Source organism: Danaus plexippus (genome assembly GCF_018135715.1).
Source record: "Danaus plexippus chromosome 9 unlocalized genomic scaffold, MEX_DaPlex mxdp_24, whole genome shotgun sequence".
Taxonomy (NCBI): Eukaryota; Metazoa; Arthropoda; class Insecta; order Lepidoptera; family Nymphalidae; genus Danaus; species Danaus plexippus.
Window position 1 is genome coordinate 775,853 of NW_026869847.1, and position 23,015 is coordinate 798,867.

The following is a 23,015-nucleotide window of genomic DNA, read 5'->3' on the forward strand; positions in this document are numbered from 1 at the left end:
AAAAGGCAATAAAAATAAATTGGACGCGACTTTGCTGTGCCTTGATACGACTACGACGTCCGATCATCCCCCAGACGGAGAATTGCGTATTATCGCGTCATATAAGACAGAATTAGTGAAACTGTAGCGATTATTATTATTAGTTGTGTTGAAAAAATTACTTTAAATAATAATGCGACTAAAACCTTTAGCTTTATCTATCTAATGATTATTTTATTGAGAGATAGTGTACTCTATAAGAGAAACTAATCGAAGGCTTTTAAAACATGTCAGGACAAAAAATAAGATTAGTGAACTCAAAATGTTCTTGAAACGTTAAGTTTTTATTTAAGAACATTCACACCAAGCGGCGGTAATTAGGCAATACTCGTCGGCATTTCGTTGTCCATGCTTGCGTTATTAAGATTGGGATACTTTGTTTTATTAGCTGGAAAAACAACTACAAGCCATCTCTGTTACGGGTTTTTTATAGAAGAACCTTCAAATAAAGCCTTTTCATACCACATGTTGTATTTTTTGAGAAGATACGTACAAATATTAACGTAATATATTTATATTGGGTCGTTTTTTTTTTAAAGACTTGCGACATATCATGACACCATAATTGGCTTTACACAACCCACTGATCCAGACATATATAAGGATCTTAAAGGATAAAAAGCTTCGTGATCTTTTTATTTATAGAAAAGGACCAATAATTTGAAAGGGTTGTTGACAAGTTGAAAGGATTCGGTTGGTTTAAGTCGAATATTAAAGAAAATAAGATTTTGTGTCTATATTAAGAACTAGTTGCGGTAACGAAAAAAAAATTTGGAAAACATGAGACGGCCGCTTGATTATGTATGAATAATATGCACAAGTTTGATATGAGTAAACATATCTATTATAACACAACCAATAACCGTCATATTTGACTGAAAACGTATTTATTTGTATACAAATTTACGGCTGTTTCGATAGGGATATAAACTTTAAACTACAAATAAATTTACATCAATGCACACACAACTTCCTGAAATTTAAACTTGATTTTTTTTAAATTTTATTTTACTCTGTTCTGATTTCTACGTTCCGCCTTATTCTTTATATAAATATGGAAAAAATTACTGCCAACGATAAAGTTTTACGAAATTCAAATAAAAACTGCGATGAACATTTATAATCCTAAACGTAGACCAGCCGCTTTATTCTGTTAACAGAAAACGTCCTTTAGAAATTCTATAGCCTTTTTTTAACTTCGCTTAAATTATAATTGATATATATTACTAAGGAAACGATATTTTCCTCCTATTATTTCATACACACATTCTCCAAAATGAGATATCAACAATCAAGTCACATATTCGTGTTACGAGAGGACACTGATGGATTAATGTTGTTCACAGCCAGAATACGGACAGCGTGAACAGCTAACTACATGATGTTCAGAGCGAGCTGACTTCTGGCTCAGATATTGTGTTAAACGTTTAATTATCATTATAAATATCTGAGTTACTTTCCTCTTGTGCCAAATATCATTGATATATAAACATATAAAATAGCCATAAAATGTATCAAAATCTGTCGATAGTTTACAGCAAAAATACCAGAACTAAATTTTGAATTTTCTTTCCAATATAACAGATTTATATATATATATTTTTATAAGATTAGCTAAATGTGCAAGTTGAATAAAGTCCTTGAATTCTTAAGAAATGAACTACATGCATCCTCTACATGTGAGCCGTGCAAGTTGAGACTTGCTTCTGAAAGCCTACAAACTTCTGTGGGCTCTATTAACTACTCCTGTCAATGGAGTATAAACTTACATGCTTTGTGAACATTGTTTAAGAACTATAACCCTTATTGCCAACAACAAAAGAGCTTTTCTCGAGTTTATTGCTGAAAACTTTGACGTCTACTTCATTGGCATGGCTTAGTTTGACGGCAGTTAGTACCAACTTTATCCTGCGCTATTTTGCATGTATAAGTAAAAACTCCGAGTGGAATTTCTATATGTAGTGTTTGGTGATTTATTTTATATATTTTGGCATGGTTATTAAATCAGTATAAAATTATATGTTGTATAACAAAATGAATAGGAATTATTTGCATGTATTAAAATCAAATATTGAAATGAAATCAAATAATGAATAGTTTATTAATCAATTAATTGGATATTGTAGTAATAAATACGGATTTGAAATCATATATTCCTTTATCTAATTACGGGATTCCGTCACTAATGCGGCATATGGGACACCATCCGGGATAAAAACAAAGGAATTAATTTGAGTCCCTTATTTTGCGGGATAATCCGTGCTCCGGGAAGCAATAAAGAATATTGACACAATAACAACAACCAGCTCGCCTACACCGGACCTGAATATTAGATCCTCTACAGCTCCATTGTTTTATTTCTTTTCTTTTCTTTTGTTTTAAAGGACAAAGATGTAATACGGAACATTTTAATGACGCGATTACAAAATATTTTATTTAAGTCCAAGTATTGACATATAGAAGTTTAAAAAATATGTACATTATTTAATCTTAATAAAAATATATAGGCGTAGAATAAAAATAATTTTATATGGACTGCCAAAATAAGGTTTTATAACATTTGATACACTGGAATGGATCTAAAAAATTTGAACTGTGTAAGTCCTATTTGGTTCATAATATTTAATCCTTAAATACTACTAAGTGATTTTAATGCATAAATAAATCGATGTTTAACTAGTTACTTGTCAATAAAACAAAGAACATTTCAAGCAGATGTGATCTGTGTACATTCAATGGAACCGAGCATCGTGTATGAGAACACGACGTGAATGCCAAACGACCTCTTAATAATGCTTTCTATCATATCGCCTCACTACTGCTAAGTGGTTTGCTTATTTCAGTTACCAACAAAATCTTTCAAATTTGAACTCTATAATAAAGTGCTACAGTACATTGTCATAAAGCACAGTGTGCGGCGCAGAAAAATTGAATTTTGCAACGTATCCCGTCCTAATATAACAAGTTTAAACGAGCCTGCTGGGTGGACATCGGTTAAAGCTTTCTGTAAAAATACGTATAAAAACGATTTACTTAAATGACAAAGCTGTCTATACATGTATACTGTATTTTATAATGGTATTGTAAACGAATATGTTATAATAACAACTGCATTAGTATAGTTTCATATCAAATAGTCACTACCAAAAGCTCATACTGCGAAGTAGTTTGTTATTCCGGCTTCAACGTCTATGGAGCTTTCTCGTCTCCTCATTACGATCCTGCAATAATAATAGACTCATTTTCCGTTTTCATTTTACACTCATGACGACACTATTATTATACTCGCTAAATTGCTAGCCTTTGTTACAACAACGAGCACTTATCGCTTTAAGCTGCTCGGATGTAAGGCTAATTTACAAGCCTGTACTGTTATAATCTAACCGTAGATCAAATAGATTGAACATAAATTTTTAATTGTGATTGTATGAAACGTTAAATCATATTTAATTCATTTCGCAGCGAATGAATGGGTTGCGTCATTTCATTGTTGGTGTTCGTAAAAGCTTTCATACATATCCATTACTATATCCATTGAAAACATTAATAACATACTTTTAAAATGCAATACGCGTAGTGATTAATATGAATATATTATAGCAGTTTATCAACGTGTCATTAAAATGTTTTTGTTATCTGACTAGGTTTGTTAATGATTTCGGAAATGCACTTAGGACTTGTTTAAAATAATGCTAACAATATTTACTTGGTACGTAATCCATTATGACGGGGGAAAGCAATTTATTCGGGACCCGAAGACTTGGACAGTTTGTAAATGGGAGTTTAAATATGCTGAAGTCACACTAATGTCACTTAAACATTTTCATAAAGAGTTTTAGATTTACAAAGAACTAATTGTGAGAATATTTTTGGCTCTTTAATGTTTAAACAATTTTTTTTAATTATTTTTGATGAGAAAGAAAAAACTGAAAAGTATACACAAATAACTAAAGTATTATTTTTAATTATAAACCAGTTAATTTAAATTTAAAAGCAGGTAATATATTTACATATATAAAATATATAAAACTATTAATAAAAAAATAATTATATAATTTGTGCCTTATATTGGGTGTTAAACTTAAATACACAAAAGGTTGTCTATACAGTATTAAATCTATGTAAAGAAATATAAAAAACTTTACTTTATCAACGAACCAGAAGGGAAGGTTAATTTTGTTGACCAACCTTGAAAACCAGCCGTGCTCCGTATGTAAAGATTTCAGAAGTAAATATGAAAAAATCTATTTTCAATGCATGATTTATGTGTTATCGTGTCTAAAACGGCGTCATTTGTAGCATAGTTCTCTTGCCTCTGTTTTAGTTGAGCCCGTCGGCGACATCTCCGTACGCCATACCCGCGCACGATGAAGCTATTTTAATATTACATAATCTTTACTAATCACAGCTACGACTTAATTTAATTTAATTTAAGATACTGTCCAATTGTTTAAACTCGCCAAAATGGTCGAGAATAAGGAATGAGGTCACAATAACTTCGTTAACAAATAAAATAAAATAAATAACAAATAAAACCAACAGTCATTTGGAACAGTCGCAGGAGGGGGTTTCATTTCCAGCTAGTGTCAGACTCCATCAGGCAGGCCTTTGATAAAGTTGCAGCGAACTAAGATTTACGCATTTGTTAATAGTAGCGTCAGACAAAAAATGTTACATTATTTTAATGTTTTATTTTTGTTATGAGTAAAATTATACCGATTTCAAAGTATACGTAACTTTAACAATTTTTCATTCATAAGTCTTCGCGTATTATAGTATTGATAGTGGGAAACGCTCCTTGTATGTGACGATATATGTATGTGACCAGTAATAGTTATTGACGTCATCAGCTAGGAGCCAAACGGATACATGGTAAAATGAGTTTCCTCAAAAGAAACATATCTTTGGGATGAAATTATTATTACTTCTTGTGATTGTAAAATATTTGAATATAAAAGATCTTACAAAAACAAAGAATGTGTTCAGTATTCGTGCTGTACAAAGAAAGTATTGGTAGTTTATAAAAGTACAGATCCTTTGTTAAATATTTGTTTGCGGACCGTACCTAAAAACAAAGCTAATTTAATCGTTCGGAACGGACCGACGTCAGTTTATCTCGCTGCTAGATTAAATGAAAACATCAAACCAGAGTCTTTAATTTAACTCCTAAGCCTCTTCACTACACTCGTATAAGACGAAAAATAATCTTTGACGTGAATAATTATGTCACACGTTTAAATCGGAAAATATATATTGTTTAGTAGGGACATCGAATAAAATTAGGATTATTTAAAAACAAAATTTTATTCTTTTCTTGCTAAATGCGTTTAACCCAGACAGACGACCGAAATGTTTCATACAATATGGCATTGATTTTTAGTTCGTTTAACTTATAAGTAGAAGCGGAATTCTTAGTAATAACATTAAGATAAATAAATAATAATTAATAAAAAATAACAATACATCTAATTCATAATTTCTAAATCAGTTTTTCACAGACAATTTAAAATTACAGCCGAGATCGAATTGTTCAGGATCAAATTTCGTTTTGATGAAATATAGGTAAAGAAAATAAGCAGACTCCTTAACATTATTAAGTACGCTCCTACAACGAACATTTTAAATGCTCTGTGAAAAACTACAAATTCAAAACAGTACTATATAATATTTACATTAATTTAATTATTTAGTAACTGGCAGTATTTGGAAGGCGAATGTAATTCACGCGAAGCACGACTATAAGACGTTGTTATTAAAGCGTATTTGCTGTTGATAGCACGACTTGCTTGTATATTTGTTTCAGAATTTATGCGATATGTTTATGCTTAATATGTAATATAAAACTACAATACTTGAGAAACATTTAAAGGTATAGCTTATTGTGTTATAACTCCGATATGTATTTTAAGGCACTAAATGTGAAATTACTGCTATACACACATAGATTATGAACTATTTTTTTTTTGTAAACATTAACCATTACTATATACAGCGTGTACTTATTTTATTATTGCTCTACGTAATAAGCCTACCAATGCCTTCTAAAATAATTTCTGCTTCAGATTCATTAGTTACCAATAATTAGTCAGTTGTTATTGGTTTTATAGTAATATTTAGTAAAGATCACATTTCACAACACACCCTCTTTTTAACACGTTCATAATTTTTTTTTTATGTTTTTTTCTTGTTCACTCCTGACGTGAACTGTGTTTTTCATATGTGACTAGTAATACGTTATATATTTACTTTACCTTAAAACATTTTTTTTTATCTCAAAAACGTCCAAAGGAACATTGTAGAGTAAATTTTTCAAAAAATCTCATGAGGCACTGTTTTCCTTAACCTGATATATACAGTTGATTGGATATTTGCTAATTATTATACTGTGGTGTTCCCAAAATACTTACAACTCACACAACACAGTGACGACTAAATTTTTATTATTTATTAAATTTTAAAAAGAAAATTTGTATTAGATCCTCCGACTGCCATCCCGACACCGCCGTCTAGTATAACTTGATTAAATTGTAAACGACTTAATGTTTAAAATCTAGCGGAAGTCTTGAATCTAGTTGTGATGCTAGTATCTATCAGTGCTGGAGGAGTCCTGGCTGGTAATGTCACTGGCGGCGTCTGTGGAACTCGAGGATCCGGAAGTGTCGGAAGTGACACGGACAGACGGGCCGGACCTGTCGGATGTGTCGGACGTGGCGTCGACGTCGGACGTGACGTCACCGTCACTAGTGAAGTTGACGTCGCCGGCAAGGCCGAGGTCGGTGGTCGGATATCAGAGATGTTCGTCGCGACCGTTCAGAGGTTGACGCTCGACGTGGTCGGAGGGACGGTTGCGTTTGAAGAATCCGCACTGAAACAAATCAAAATATAGTTGAGACGGAAACGTGTGATCATTGTTTTATTAAGGTAATGCATTATGCAAGAAGCTACAACAAAATGTGGACTGATAATTTTATTAATCATCCCTTTGGAACGTCCTTATTATTCATGGTCTGTATATTGATTTAGATTCGATATAGCGTAGCTCAATAACAAGTTGTTTTACTCACTTTGTATAGCGCGAAGATGAGCAGTAACAACAGCAGCGCGCCGACGACAGCTGCCAGTATGATGACCCACAGGGGGATGGCGCCGGAGTCACGCGCTTCCAGCTGAGGCGTGAGAGTCGTCACCGCCTCTGCCGACCGCCAGCCGCGCTCCAGGGGCCTACCCACCAGAGGCAGACGGGACACGCGAGCCGCGCCCAGCGATGACAGTTTCACGGAGCGTTCCTGAGAGATCTTTACACAGAACAGAAATCATATTAGAGAGAATGATAACAATTTTTGAAAATTACTGATACTTTGGATTATTAATTTGGACGACGAGAGCTCAACGGTTTCATTAAAATAGGAAGACTACGCTTCTAAATCACCAATTATCAAATCGAAAATGCTGGCTGACATATTTAGTCAATCTAAAATTATATCCGTATAAAGGTTATAATCACAGTTCTTACAGTCTTTGACATTTCCGCCTTATTATATAATATTTTTTTGGTAAATGTTTAAGAATCATTACTTACTTCATTGAGTACAGAGGAGTTGATTCGCGACCGTAGCGCGACCCACACAGCCTGTCCCTTTACAAGGCGGCCCGTGTGACACCGCACCACTGAGCACTTGTACTTCTCTTCGCAGCGGGACAGCATCTCCTTCAGTTCCGTATCGACCTGAGAACCATTATTCATGTAATCGTGTACATCATGCACTCCCCAATCTACAAATATGTTTTGTTTTAAACTCACTTCATCTTGTCTTTTTCTTCTAGTACTTTCTCGTCTCTGTTCCGATGACGAACTGAAACTGTGTCCTGACTGTGAATATGTTCTGTGACCGCCTGCAAGTAATGAAATACATGTAGATTAAATGGAAAAACATAGCAAGATATAAATTATTTTAAAAATTTTACATTCAAAAGTATTGAAAAGATACACACCTGATTGTGAGGAAGAGTACGAATAACTTCCACTGTTACCGTATGAAGAAGACGCTCCTCCTTGTACGCCGCCCTGGAAAGCTCCTTGTTGACCGTTCTGGTAGACTTGTGAACCAGATCTGTATGCTCCACCGCCTCCGCTAGAGCCGGCCTGGTTAGTCACGTCAGCGATACCAAACTTAAATTCATTATTAGAGTTTTGGGCTGCGTAGGCTCCAAAACCTTCAAGTTTGTCCTCGTCTTCATCGCCCACGACAGTAACGCTTGGATTTCTATAGGTTTTGGATCCGGCGTTCATTAGATTTGGATTAACGGTTTCCGTAGTACCCCATGAACCGTGAACAAAACCTTGACTAGAACCATAATTCTGATTGACGCCCTGATTATTAAGGTAACTAAAAAAAGTATAAATTTATTAAAAAAAACTACCCAAAAATATATAAGTCAGTAAAATATCAATGTAAGTATTGTATAGCTTACGTGTTGAAAGAGCTACCAGCTTCACCCTCGTGCCCCAATGATCCATACTCAGTACTCGTTTCAGACTCGGAAATTACATTATGGTTAGAATCGAACACGACAGTTTTGTTTCTAATTCGAACTATACGTCCATCTTGGCCATATTCCGCAGATCCCACGCCTTGTCCGCCTTGAATGTTAAAACTTTGTCCGCCATGATTTTGTTCTCGACCATAATATTGGCCACCTTGGCTGTAACCATTTTGACCATAAGCCGAACCATGGGAACTGCTTTGAGAATAGGTATTTTGACCTCCTTCGTTATATTCTCGACCGGACCCTTGGTAATTTGGTTGTGCCATAGCTTGTAATCTCTTTCGTATAGCTTCTTGTTCTTCAGCTGATAATCCTTCATTTGAGCCGCTCGACCATGTACGATTATAAGAGTAGGAACTTCCACTCCCTTGTCCACCACCACCCATTTGACCACCATAATATTGTCCTCCAGAAATTTGATCATTGTTTTTATTGAGCTGGGTACCGTATGTGTTAGAAACTGAACCACTATTTTCAATTACATGTGTTCCCATTTGATCACCAGATATTTCACCCGTTTGTCCACTGACATGGGTTCCGTAACGAGTGCCAGATACTTGGGTACTGCCATACTGTTTGCCTGCAACGCTTCCACCGCTAACGTGGGTGCCATATTGACCACTTGATGCTTGACCTCTATTTACGTAGGTCGATTGGCCGCCCGTCGCTTGACCCCCACTAACATGAATAGAGTGTTCACCATTAAATTGACCATTTCCTTGACTAGTAGCAGCATACTGTCCTCCACTGGAAGTTTGTGTACCATACGCGTTAGACGCAGTTTGCCCTCTATTAACTTGGCCAGCTCCAGTCTGACCCGCCTGTTCACCACTAATGGTATGTTTTTCCTCCCAATATTCTGTAACAGGACGATGTTAGATTATTTTCATTTTTAAAATCTCTAGATAAAGTATTTAAAAAACAAATATAGTATCTTACGTTGTCCATAGTATCCGCCAGCTCCACCAATCTGTGCGCCTGAATAGAACTCACTGCTCATCATTTCTGTTTAAGAAATAATTAAATATATTACCAATATATATATTTTACGTATTTACGAGTATATTACCAGCTAACTTAAAGGGTATATTACCTTCTTTTTCTTTTGTCAACATGTAGGCATATGGGTTCTGTATAAACAGGTTGTCGGGGTTAACGTTTCTTGCGACGTCACACACAATGTCGCCCGCCCACTGAGGTTGAACCACCATGTACATGAGGTTCTCGCCTGGAGAATGATAGAAGAAATATTTATCACAGTTTTCCTACCGAGAAGAAAGAGTTAATCCTACTAATGTATTTATGTATATAATTTTTACATGCCTGTCAGAGTCTGGTAAGGCCACATAATATATATCTCGGCCTCATCTATAGCGAAGGGACCTTCGTTTTTGATGTTGTACTTGTGAATGACCTGGGGACCGAGTTTGGTATCATCTTTCAGGTCCCGAGACTCGTATAAGGATGCATTGTAGTGAAGTTCTGGAGGGTCGGACGTCCTGGAAAATTAAATGTTTTTGTGATATTATTAACGAAATTCAAGAAGGTGGGCAAGTAAGGAAAAAATAAACAAAAATAATATTGAAATAAAAACTAATATTTTTCGGATTTACTACGCGTTCATAATTATTTTTAACAACACACTTCCGAAGTTTCGATTACTTTGCAGCAACCGTGATCACGGGCAGACGAGATGTGTAATACTAATATTTATAAAAAGCTGGGACTTGTCCTATAACTATACATATACGAGAAGAGATAAAATCAACGATAGAAACTATTACTAAAATATTATAATAAAATTTATAACACTAAATATATTTACCCAATGACCGACAATACTGCCTTAATGACGACGCCTATGGCCAAGTGTCTCGTGTTGTCGTACTGCGTGCCGACCTCAGGGTTTGTGGAGTTGGATTCCATGTCGAAGTTCAGCCCCGTCACTCGCGTGTCCACCTCTAATACAACTCGGAAGTTCACCTGATAAATTAAATCACTTCATATATTATCCGTCTCCTATAAGAATATCACATCTTTTTACAATTTATTTACTTGGAAGGATACTCACGCTTTGTCCACTGGCCATGGGATTTCCGAGATCACATTTCAAGGTACTGTTTCCACTGGTTCCTTTATTTTTAATGGAACAGTATATTGGAGATGTCTCGGCGGTATCTTTGTCCAATCTTTCCATCTTGGCGTAAGTTACTCCGGCTGGTATTTGCAGGTAGTAGGCTGTTTCAAAGGCGTCTTCACCGCCATTGTCCACCTTTACGTCGATGTGAACGTTTTCACCGGATCCCAGAACGTAATTCACTGTGGGCCTGTTAAAATATATTATAAGATACTTAAGAAAAATAGAAATACAACTATCTATGTAATATTCGAATTCTACTGATTGTCTTATATTTTCTACATATAGTTTAAAGTCAGTTTAGTTAATTGAATATTATAATCTCAACTTGTTACGATTATCTACAATTTTTGACCTTCCCAACAGGGCATATGGCTTATCACACAATGGCTGCTAGAGTCTATGGCGTGGCAGTAAAAAATTAGATTTAAATACGCTTCTTCTGCTATTATTGAAACAGTACTCACGTGGTCACAAACATTTTCAAATCGGGAACACAAACATTGTCAGGTCCGCAGTTCTTCTGTATATTGAGTGAGTCGGTGCGCTCGACGCCGAGGGTGCGGTCCAATACTGGTGGGACCGCCCCCGAGGCTCCCGCGGACCCTCCGGGCTGTACTAGCTCATACGTCATCTTCACCTCCAAGGGTGTCAGCTTGTCACGAATTTCCTCCTTAGGGAAAAAATTATATTGTTATATTTTATTAATTACACAGGAAAGCAGTTACGAATGTACTGTTTGTTTGATTCAATTCGCAAAGATTGTCATGACTTCGTATTTGTAAAAAGACTTTATGGTAATTGAGAATAAGTAACTACTGATAAATTTAAGTTTTTGCCAACTTACATCTAAATAGACAGTGATTTCCTTGCATTCCTGTTGCCCCTGATTAAGTAATATGTGAGTCGTGTAAACTGTTTGCCTCGACTCCATTAGGAACAGACGCTTGCTTGTCTTCTGGCGAGAGTCCAGATCCAAAGTAACTTCGAAATCTGTAATTAGTTTGAAATAATTAAGTGTTAAATGTTTTAGTTATGAGGAGTGATTTCCATAATTTCTTACACAGTTTTTAACATACCAATAATGTTGTAAGCTGCTGGGCTGGAAGACATTGATTACGATTTCTAAGAACACCTCATAGATGGCACCTCCGTTCAGATATGACGGTTAAATGTTTATAATACTTAATTCAACGACTCGCGTAAGGCATCATATCTCAATAGAAAATGGAACGTGACATTCCGAAAGCTGGTCGTGGACCCTGCTCGTGTCGCTGAAGCTTTTCGTTGCATACATTCTAATTTAAGTATTTCGCTCAGTTTTGCTTTCAAATTAATTACATACAGACAATAAATCAAAACATCTCTAAGTACATACATGCGTTTCCCTGACAGAAGTAATTGTGATTTCATGAATACAACATTAAAGTACTATAAGTGGTATGGTTATATACAGGTGGAAATTTTCCTATTCATATATACGACTACTTTTTTTCTATTAATGAAACTACTTAATTTAACAATTATATCCGCTAATCCGTCGCTACTTCGACCACTCACCGAAATAGCAAATATATCCCTCCGCTTGAAAAAAAAGATTACAATGTACCTCTAAGCATTAACGAAAAATATATAAAACCGAATTAAAACTAATTGTATTTTATAAATTTCAAATACTCAGCAAAAATATTGTTAAACCAAAAACCAGTGTTTTGTATAACCAATTCCTTAAAAATAGAATCAACTATAGTATTTAATCCTGTTAAACTATCACTGCATATGAGAAAAAATAGTTTTCGTTAAAATGTCTTTCTTGGTTTTTATTAAAAATGAAACCCTATTTGAAAATGGATGAGAAACATTAATGAGGACTTACTAATTTGTTGGTCCACGTTAACCCCATCGTATGTGAGACAGAACATAAGTCGCGCGCAGGCGACGTTTGTCCCGTTGGAGAGGACGCAGCGACGGTCGTCCAGCGAGATAAGTTTACTCTCGCCCATGAACCGCACCTCCGCCATCACTTTAACCACCGGACGGGACCTGCGGTGATTAAAATAATATAGTAACTCCCAAACACGCCTAGGCTGGAGGACGTCACATTAACTGTGAAACGATAGGAATCAAAGGCTGGCATCTGAAGGCTGACATTTGGCTAGATAGTACATTTGGCTTAAATAAAACTTCTTATCTATAATGAACTTATCATATCTTATAAAAATAACGTTTTAAAATTAATCAATTTTCAATTATGCGATCTGAAAATAGACTTACTTCAAAAACACCACACTGTCTGATTTATAAGCACCAACAGCCAGATCCGTATAGTTGTTGTTGTCCAAGTCGACCCCTCCGGAGAGTGAAAAGCCGAAGGTAGTGAGGACGGGACTGATCTCTTCAGCAGTAATGGCCTGGGAATACTTCTCACCGATGCCGAGCTCACTGCCGTGATAGATGTAGACCACACCTCTTCCACTCTCACCGCCATACGGAGCACCAACAGCGATATCTGAATATCAAAATATGTTATGAAATTACAATTGCTTTTAAACATTGCTCCATTTAGATTTGAATTAACTCGTAGCAAATATACAACAATGGACAAAAAGTCTTATACCTCCAAAACCATCATAATTGATGTCCCCAAGTGACGTGACGGCCAATCCGAATCGTCCCTTTGAGACCTCCCCAGTTCTGGCGTGGTTCTTTTGGAACGACTGAAATAAAATAAATTTTAGTTTTAAATACAATCGTAATGTGATTCGATCATAAATATTTTGTGATAAAAATGATTCTTACTCTATCGCTTCCCTGATAAATGACATAGATTCTTCCATGCTCATATCCGTCACTCTTGGTCTTGGTGAACATTGGTGCACCGACGATGATGTCGTCAGCGCCGTCGCCGTCGATGTCACCACTAGCCATACTGTAGCCGAAGTAGGCTCCAATTTGAGAACCACTGATGTTTTTAATAATTTGTAACTCCCACGTATAGAGGACCACCTAGAAGATAGAAAAGCAATAGTAAATATTAATTTGTATTATTTTATTTGAGACATTTTATATTTGCTCTGAAATCTTTTTGGATCCATCGTATGCTTTAAGAAAAATGTTTATGTTGTTGAGAAGAGTAAGGATGAAAGATTATAAGATTTGTAACAAGTAAGAAATTTATTAATACGTTTTAATATTTTACTCACTAATCCTCTTAACTCCGATCCTCTGGGAACACCTACAGCAACACCCTGTATTCCTTGACCAGCAAAGTCTCCAACTGTCACTGAATATCCCATGTACGAGTCGTCATGTTTGGGGCTGTCTTCCGGAGTCGAAATTAAGACCGGCTTCGAATTCAAGGTTTGAACTTTGAGTTGACCTAAAATAATCATTAGTTTTAGAAGCGTTTATAGCTAAAATTAATGAATAAGCAATGGAGGAAGTCCAGGAAAAGATTAGATGTCATTATTTCGATAAATATGCACGAACAACATGAACATCAAACATTTCTCTGACGTCACTAGAGAAAATAATGATTGACGATGAATACAATTGATACAAATCTTTGTGTCCACTAGCAATCAATGGGAGGATAAAAATAATATTAACAATACAGTCAGAACATAAACAAAAAACTCAATTACTCAAAATTCAATGAGCACACTATTGTTAGCAGACACATTATAATTTATCGCAAGTTTTTATGAACGCATGAATAGTTTTTCTTATCAGTCGCATTTTATAGTTAGATGTTTTTGTAAGAACCATTTAAAATAATGGTGTGCACATATAGTTATGACACACCAATTATGAAATGAATCTTACATAAGCATGATTATTCCATTTTTCTTATGGGGTAGCCCTTAGCAACCGCTATAAAATATGAGACCTCTTCAATATTTAGCCGAGGAGTTTAAACGATCGAAAACGATGTAAATCGCTCCTTCGATTTCACCGATGTCTTGTGTTAAGTCAATACCACCAAATTTAGAAGCGACCACATTAATTATAAGCCAATGGGGTGAAGTTATAAAAAACCTTTTTAAATTAGTTTTTTTGCATAAGCGTTACAATCTCCGTCATTCGACAATTATCGAATATCATCGTTATATCTAATATATCTGAAAATATAAGGTCGTATGGAAATACATATATGTATCCTCTATATACCTCCAGTTTTTGCAAATAGTCTTGGAAAATTTTTAGAAATAAATCTGTATAAAGAGCACAGTATGAGCGTATAATGGAGACAGGCATTTCATGATCATTCTGATTTTTCGTGCAAAGATCAGATTTTTTTCTGGGATATGAGAGGTATCAGTACAATGACACCGAATGATATGAAAAGCTTTGTACAATCATTGGACAATCCATATCCTACTGACAGCCAGAATTTCGGCTTTCAGATATATGACAAGGTCCAATTGAAGTACTGTTTTAATTCTTATTTCCCTGAGAATAAAAGGACGTATTTACTTTTATTTACAATATATTTACACGAGACAAAATTCCCTTATTTTTTTTTTCAAACAAAGAACTACCCAGGGTGGTTTGAGGATTATCAGATTTTTGGACATATGATTCGGGGTTTAGAAATTATAAGAATTAAAACACTTCCAGAGACTACGCCATATTATTCGGAGGATTCTGCTATAAAGCATCTCTAGGTTATTTTGTTAAGAAGTACAAGGTCAGTCTGGCGAAACGTTGTTCTTTACCTTCCTTCGGCATAAAGTAGTTGAACCTTGCGCTAGTGTCTATGGAAAACGTTCGTCCTGTGGATGGTTATTTAATATTCATAAAATACATATTAACTAAGTCTAAGACAAATATCAATAAATATTCCAACGGTTTTGAAGCATTTCTTCTAAATGCCCGAATGATTGTTGGAGCTTTTATCTTCACATTTTAAAGTGACAATACTTTTTGTAACACCTACCTTGCCAATAAAAACTGCCGGGAGCTCCTAAGAATAGTCTTTGGCCATCCTGAAAAAAAAATTACCAACATTAACTTTCTCATATACATCAAATCAATTTAAAACATATTTTTTTAAAGCTTTTTTCAGTTAATAGTAGTTACGTCATAAAACTGATTTTCGATGTAAGTATTCCAAATATTGAACGGGTTGTAGCAGGCTATTAGGATAGCACTTATCTCGTAATGCAAGGGATGCAGACGTAATTTTATTCAAGTCGTACGATAAAAGTGATGTGTTTATGTGTGAAGCACTTATGGTAGCGTCTAGCAACAGATACGGGGTAGGTCATGACCGTTCACGGATTATATAAAGACATAAGAGTATTATAAGAATTCTTTGCATATTCGACTTATAACGTGAGAAAGTTTTGAAGCTAAGTTAAAATAACAGAAATACGATATGAGATGCAGAAAAAACACACTGATATATTTATAAATTGGAGAAGTTTTTCGTTAAGAAAAACAAATAGTCACAATTTTAACTTTTAAAATTTTAATTTATATAAATATATATTTTTGTTAATTAGAGTTTTCAAATTCTATTCAAAAGGGTATATTCTTAATTTGTTATGATTTTTAAAAATTTCACTAAAATATGATATGAAATAAAAATACAAATAAGTCCTTTAACAGAATAACCCGTGTCTGGAAAGCACTTCCATCCAAAATTACACGTTAATTCGCTCCAGAGGTGTTCCTTGAGCCAAAAACAAATTGGACAAAACACAGACGTTTGAATCCGTGTGAACATGCGAGATAACAAGCAGTAGGTTCACTATGCGTTTGGAAGATGCAGGCTAATTTGTTCCTATGTTGTGATTCAACATTTTTTTCTTTTATCTTACATATATTTTCAATAATATTCTATCAAATACGTAAATCTACTCATAAAATGTCTGTGTTTGTGTTAATAGAACACACAACCTACTCGGTAACTGGAGATAATCTCTGTTAACATGTGTACCAATTTTTTATAACCTGCTCGTTGACATGGGTATACAGATAGACCATTTATTTTGAAATTTATGCACCCCAAACATTATCAGTATTGATAAAAAGATAAAATAATAGACATATTTGATATGTTTCATACACAAAAACGAAAGCTTCTTAATAAATCTTTCAGTATAACATAATCGAGAGTAGCATGCGCGGGCGCCGGCTGGCTGACAAATAAATATGCGCGTACGCTGCGGCCGACTCGCGCCATATAAAGAACGACAAGAAGCATGCGCCGCACGGCTTAGTTCGCTTGTCACTTGGAGACAGAATTTCAAATCCGAGTTTTATGGACCTACATCAGCAAGCACAAGTTTTTATTTGGTCATATGTTGCTTTATCGATTTTAAAGTGTTATAACTTATCTGTCGCATATGTCACGTTCACTGTTTCACCATGTGATATTAAAGAGCTGATATCAAGTGGAAGTATTTAAGTTTTAGTTTTACGGCTTTAGTGGTTATTGTAAGTTTAAAAAGATATAACTTTTTAACTAGACAACAGTTAAATACTAAAGTATTGTAATGTTTCAATATATTTTTCTGATTTAAAACTGAAATGCGATATATAAAAATACTCGGTAAACGATAAGCTAAACATTACCGAGAACACTTGAATATTCAATTAACACTCGTAACTATTGTAGCCGTTTAAAATCCCATAATCCTGGAAAGCTCCTCCATAGTTAAACAGCACTTACTTTAAGAGAATGAATATTTAATGCCGTAATAGAAATATGTCATTATGGAAGTAGGTTGAAAGTTTCGCCATTGCTGATACAAACAAAATATGAGATTGCTATAAATATATCTAAGCATTATGGTAATTATGAGGTTAAAATTATTGAATTAAGTTTTAAATAAATAATATATATAAAAAATATTAAGTAATTTCAAACGCTTCACCAATGCAGATATCGTGTCGAAGATTAACTCAATCCATTTATGTACGCATTTTAAACTTAGCATCTGAACGAAATTACTACCAATAATTTTTCAAATTTCTGTGATTTTTTATCATTTTTAAATTGGCAATAATTTAATATTAAATTGAAAAGATGAATCGCTATGTCAACCCAAATAAATTTATTTTAAGTTATCACAATAAATAAAACGATTATTTGGACAAATCCTTAATGCATGTTTCAATATGGTATCGCTTTTCCCGCCAACGCCATTGTCTGCAAATACGACGTTTACGGCTACGTTCCGAAACCATGTTTGTAAATTCAAAAAGAATGTTTGAGACGTTTCAATGATATAGAATTTTGTTTTGCATAGGAAAAAGGCGATGGAATGAAACAATAACGCTCTACCCTACCATGTATATGACATGTGAGCCATTTTATAAAAGATTAAGAATAATATACGTGGATGATGTTATGCCAAAAGAAACCTATCCTATTTTAATTTATTATAAATTATTTTACTATAAATAACATAGTCCCACAAGTTATTATAAGAAACACGTAATCGTCAGTTTACATGAACGAGATTGGGAGGATTTATGTCCAGTCGGTAGATTAAGCTTTGTGATACTTGATATCTAGCTGGTTTTACACATACATATCAGGTTTGCAACTAAGTTGTAAGCAAAAATATAATACAAATTTCCCGTTTATATATGCATATATATGAAAATTGTGATCTCATAAGATTATCCTGGTTTCTATAACAAAAGCACATTTTAAACTCATTTTTGGTTAGTATTTTTTATATCTAGCAACATTACAGTAACATGGACGAGAAAGGCAAAACACGTACGAATATTTATCACCTTTTTTTTTTGAACGTTATAGTTTCTGGTTGTCACATTTGTCGCTGAATACAAAGATAATGGAAATTAATAGCAAGTTGTACGAATGAGCGGAATATTAACGAGCTTATATATGTTCCAAAGATTTCTTAGAAATTTAAACAAAGATTGTTCTTGTCCATATCTCTCGTGTTCCAATAATTTTATTCATTTCTAAAACGAGAACAGATAAATTAATTCAAACAGAAATATAGTAATCTGTCATTGCCATTCATATACCAATAAACTAAAGCCTTACTAAATACGGAGTCCCATAAATCGGAGGGGAAACAATTCGAAATAGAGCCTCCTATTTCAGGAATAGAAATCAAAAGAAGTTTTTTTATATATTTTTTGCTTTGGCAACAATAAAAGTTTTCAATAATTCATAAGCGCGTTGCGCGAGCGCAGGCCGGTCACGTGCGGCCGATGTGATCCCTATGATAATTCAACACAGTAAATATAATACTATTCCCACGATCGTAAAATCACGATGTCTTACACGAAATTGTCCTTTTTTTGCGAACGTTTCACCAAAATGTACTAATTGTTAAATGAATTCGAATCACGTTACAACAATTCGCCGTTGGATGTGAGGAGGACGTTTTAATAATTTAGCCTCAATTTATGAGAAGTATTTGAGCTTTATAGATTGATAAGGAAAATGAATATACAACTATAGTCATAAAATTTATTGTATAATTTAAAATATTTTAGATTTATTGCTTGTAGCTAAGTACATTTTAGAGTTTTAAGTCTATCCGACGTGAGATCTGCCTTCATCGATCTTACCTTAGGCATCTTTCAGTCTCACATTGTCTAAGGCGATCAAGATTATGTACATCCAAGAGATTTGGTACGCTACAAAATATTTAACCTTCCTAGGTATTAATATCGTTTCAATACTTAATAAACGTTTTAAGAGAAAGCACGAACAAACATTTCTTTTTTTAAATTATAATAATTACTCACGTATGCGGGTGCATATTACAGGATTTACTCACCTTGGAGACAGCTGCTGAAAAACCGGCCTGACACATGCCAGTCTTCCGCTGGTCGTGGCTCGCTGGGAATTGTTTAAATTATATTAATAACAGAACATTATGTCAGATCACAGTGGCATTAAGACCGCTCACAGTCGGGCGGTTTACGCGATAACCGATTATTAAATAGTTTATTTTTCATACTACAAAAGGTGAATTATAATACATAATCACTTATCGTCCCATATGTGTATTTATATTCCGTTAATTATATTATATTATAAATAATATCATGTTTGTTATATACATAAGCATACATATCTGTTAGTTGTGTATATACATGTGTTATTTAGTTTAGCAGTTTTACGCACATTTTCTAAATATAATACAAACATCCAGTAGCACGTAACGCAAACATATACATGCAGCTCTAGTCTATTTTATATCGTGTTAAATAAATGGTATCTATATAAATTGATTTACTCATACATATATGTATTAAATACAGAGTATTAAGTTATTATACAAATATTTTTATTTAATTTTATTATATATATATAAATATATATATTTCTTTGTTTATTATGAAAAAACTATTTACATACAATAGTATATGCTCTTTAAATAAAATTTATTCAGTCTTATTTAACGATAACATATTTATTTATTTATAAAAAATCATTAACTCTTTTTAGTTTTTCTGTATGCAACTGTGTTACTTTTACAAGTTGCCAATTTAAATATCAATAACTTTAATCTTCAAAGCTAACAGTTCAGACTGACACTAGATTCGCATTCTCTAAATTTGATTTTCTAAAGTGATGTTATAAACATATACGTGTTCACAATGAATAAGAAGTTTGGTTGACATAATAAGGCGAACGAATGTTTTTGTCTCCACCATTACGACCAATCTTCCCTACGAGTGCACATGACATCGATCTTTACTATTCTACTCCTCTACATACCTTCTTCCACCGTAGTGAACCCTAAACAGACACCACAATTTCAAAAACCACATAATAATATAATATATTAAGCACATACAAATATCAAAATTTTGAAATTCTCACAAACTCTTATAGGTGTTTTATATTCCTTAAACTCGTGAACAGCGTGACAAACTTTAGGTTTTAGTAACAGGAGAATGTAATCTGATATGGCCATCTAATTCACCCGTCAAGCTGTGGGCTGCCTAATCATAAATCAAAGTCGCGCGCTGCGGGCGCTCGACACGCTAATTTCTGCTTAAAACGTCCCGCCATTACCGGAGGAAGTGACGGGACTTTAAGCTCTACTGATCTATAATACTTATATTAAGAGTAAGCTGTCATGTCAAATAGAATCGATTAAATGGTATCGATAGCATCATCATCATCGATTAATCGATTAAAATGTCTCACAGAGTATCACATAACACATTACTTGTCTTTATTGTGTTATATATATCATATGTGGATTAAAAGTTTTAAATATTTACTTACAGTTTCGACAGGGTGAGAACTCATTGACTTCCACGGCATCTGGGGTCTGAGCTACGAAGCAGGACCCCACAGGGTCTCTTTGGTTCAACTTTGCCGACACGAAGGACACGTAACGCGGAGCGCAAGCCTGGAACAAAAAAAAAACAACAATAAATTAATACAACTAAATAATCAATAAAACGCATTTTAGAAGAGTTTTTGTTGGTTGCCAAATATGTTTCGATTCTTTACTTTTGAATGAAAATATTATAGAACGGTAATAGCGAGACATCTTTCAAAGAAAATGTATATATATACGTATTATAATATTTAAAATATCATCGTAACAAATCCAAAAAGTATAGACTCGAAACTTCCCTTCTATAATATTTATGTATTAGATTCGGATACAGTTCAAAGTAAACTCCAGTTGACCGCTAACAATGCTGTGGCCGATTTGATCAAATTGTTCAGAGACTCGGGGGTCAATAAACTTAATGTTGATATTTAACCACAGTGTTGAATCATTTTATGTCAACGATAGTAATGGAATTACGATCATAACATCCTCAGACGGTTCCTCGAGCCTCTATGGCTATATTACTAGAAATACAGTAATAGTTCAGGGAATTTAACTATTTCAGCTCTAATAGAGGATATAGAGTCAGGGCTCTATCTATTGTTGCCGTCACTAATTATATACTAGTGATTTAATTGATAAATTAAAAGAGAACAACTTATGGCCGTAATAATAGATTTATTCATTCCCAACTCTTTTATTTCTTATATTCAAATGTTTTTTTTTTGTATGGTAATAAAGATGTACTACAAATTCAGTTCTTTCGTTCAGAGATCGGAAGACTGAACTCGGATGTATGCATTTTTGTCTACACATTTGACGAGATATGGAGAAAATCTTTTACATATTGAATTTAGTGACGATAAAAAAAAAATTACGTATGAACATAACTTGTATTAATATTATGGAGAGCCTTGCTAATTATCAAGTTATATTATAAAGTAATGTCGTCAATAAACTTGTTATAAATAATATCAATCGCCAACCCTACAACTCACTCAGCAATTGTAACGAGACGAGGCACGCGTCGCGATCAACTTAACAACAAACATGGTAATAACACGCTATGATATACAACAGCGACATCTGGCGGAAATATACACGAAATATATATATTATACAAATGTTATACAACAAATGATTTATAAACTTCCTTTGAATTTTTCATTTACTCGGAATATCACGTTTATAAACTAGATCCCAGCTCATGACCTTTTGAAAATTATCGTCTAAATACTTCTCAGTTTTCTCAGTAACAAAGATAATCTTCAACAATAAAAAAATATATACACATCTTCTACGCTTCAGTCGGTATATTCCGGCAATTGCTTTCGTTGTGATACAATACATAAAATTACCTATGAATACCGCGGACATATTTAATTTTGATTTTTTTACCACAGAAACGTGAAAGTTTTCTTCCATAGCGTACGGAGATTAAGTATATCCTATAGTTTATAGAACGGAACAAATATTTTGTCGTTATTGGTGAGTGCGGCGGCGTTTCCTCTAATAATGGTCTCCGAATCACCGGTCTGATCCCAAAGCAAACAGATTTTATAGCCAGTTTACTGTTACGACATTGCACACAGATGTGCCAAGGGAAGTAAAGGAAATAGCATTCCAAGTTATTGTAGGTTTATTGGTAACTTTTGAAAAAGCATTCACACTGTGATAAATATGAGATTATGATTAGATTTACGTTATCTTTGTGAGTTCGTATCGCTGTTAAGTTTGGTGATTTAATTGTATTGGAAAGAATCAATAAGTTTTATATTAAATTGAAGAAGCTCCAGCAATTTTTGTAATTAAATATATCAGCAAGTTCTTCGTACACACTAATGTCCAGTGTGTATCAAACTTCTTATGACCAAAGAATCTGGTCCTTGTGCATGAGATTGTGTTGGAATTCGTGAGATGATTCACTCACTCCGTCATCTTCTGAGTCAGATGATAAACGCAGCTTGTAATTTCTCACCACTTTCATTAGCTAA

The 23,015-nt window shown here is 34.1% G+C and overlaps 1 protein-coding gene across 4 annotated transcripts in view; it reads right to left on the minus strand.

The window, feature by feature from the left end:
• Window positions 1–5,324: 5,324 nt before the first annotated feature.
• Window positions 5,325–23,015, minus strand: part of LOC116767731 (integrin alpha-PS2) — a 48,925-nt gene continuing 31,234 nt past the window's right edge. The window contains exons 4-26 of one of the 4 annotated variants that reach the window (XM_032658185.2): window positions 20,964–21,090; window positions 20,448–20,468; window positions 19,501–19,562; window positions 15,663–15,711; window positions 15,442–15,498; window positions 13,927–14,102; window positions 13,523–13,729; window positions 13,341–13,440; window positions 12,998–13,232; window positions 12,600–12,766; window positions 11,571–11,716; window positions 11,191–11,396; window positions 10,658–10,913; window positions 10,412–10,569; window positions 9,910–10,085; window positions 9,680–9,814; window positions 9,526–9,591; window positions 8,512–9,445; window positions 8,032–8,426; window positions 7,841–7,932; window positions 7,619–7,765; window positions 7,104–7,334; window positions 5,325–6,904 (exon numbers count right to left, since the gene is read on the minus strand). In XM_032658185.2, coding sequence (XP_032514076.2) covers window positions 6,827–6,904; window positions 7,104–7,334; window positions 7,619–7,765; window positions 7,841–7,932; window positions 8,032–8,426; window positions 8,512–9,445; window positions 9,526–9,591; window positions 9,680–9,814; window positions 9,910–10,085; window positions 10,412–10,569; window positions 10,658–10,913; window positions 11,191–11,396; window positions 11,571–11,716; window positions 12,600–12,766; window positions 12,998–13,232; window positions 13,341–13,440; window positions 13,523–13,729; window positions 13,927–14,102; window positions 15,442–15,498; window positions 15,663–15,711; window positions 19,501–19,562; window positions 20,448–20,468; window positions 20,964–21,090 — 4,221 coding nt within the window. In that variant the 3' untranslated portion in view covers window positions 5,325–6,826. The remainder of the gene's footprint in view (window positions 6,905–7,103; window positions 7,335–7,618; window positions 7,766–7,840; window positions 7,933–8,031; window positions 8,427–8,511; window positions 9,446–9,525; window positions 9,592–9,679; window positions 9,815–9,909; window positions 10,086–10,411; window positions 10,570–10,657; window positions 10,914–11,190; window positions 11,397–11,570; window positions 11,717–12,599; window positions 12,767–12,997; window positions 13,233–13,340; window positions 13,441–13,522; window positions 13,730–13,926; window positions 14,103–15,441; window positions 15,499–15,662; window positions 15,712–19,500; window positions 19,563–20,447; window positions 20,469–20,963; window positions 21,091–23,015) is intronic. The other 3 variants (XM_032658186.2, XM_032658187.2, XM_032658188.2) reach the window with 3 other exon arrangements.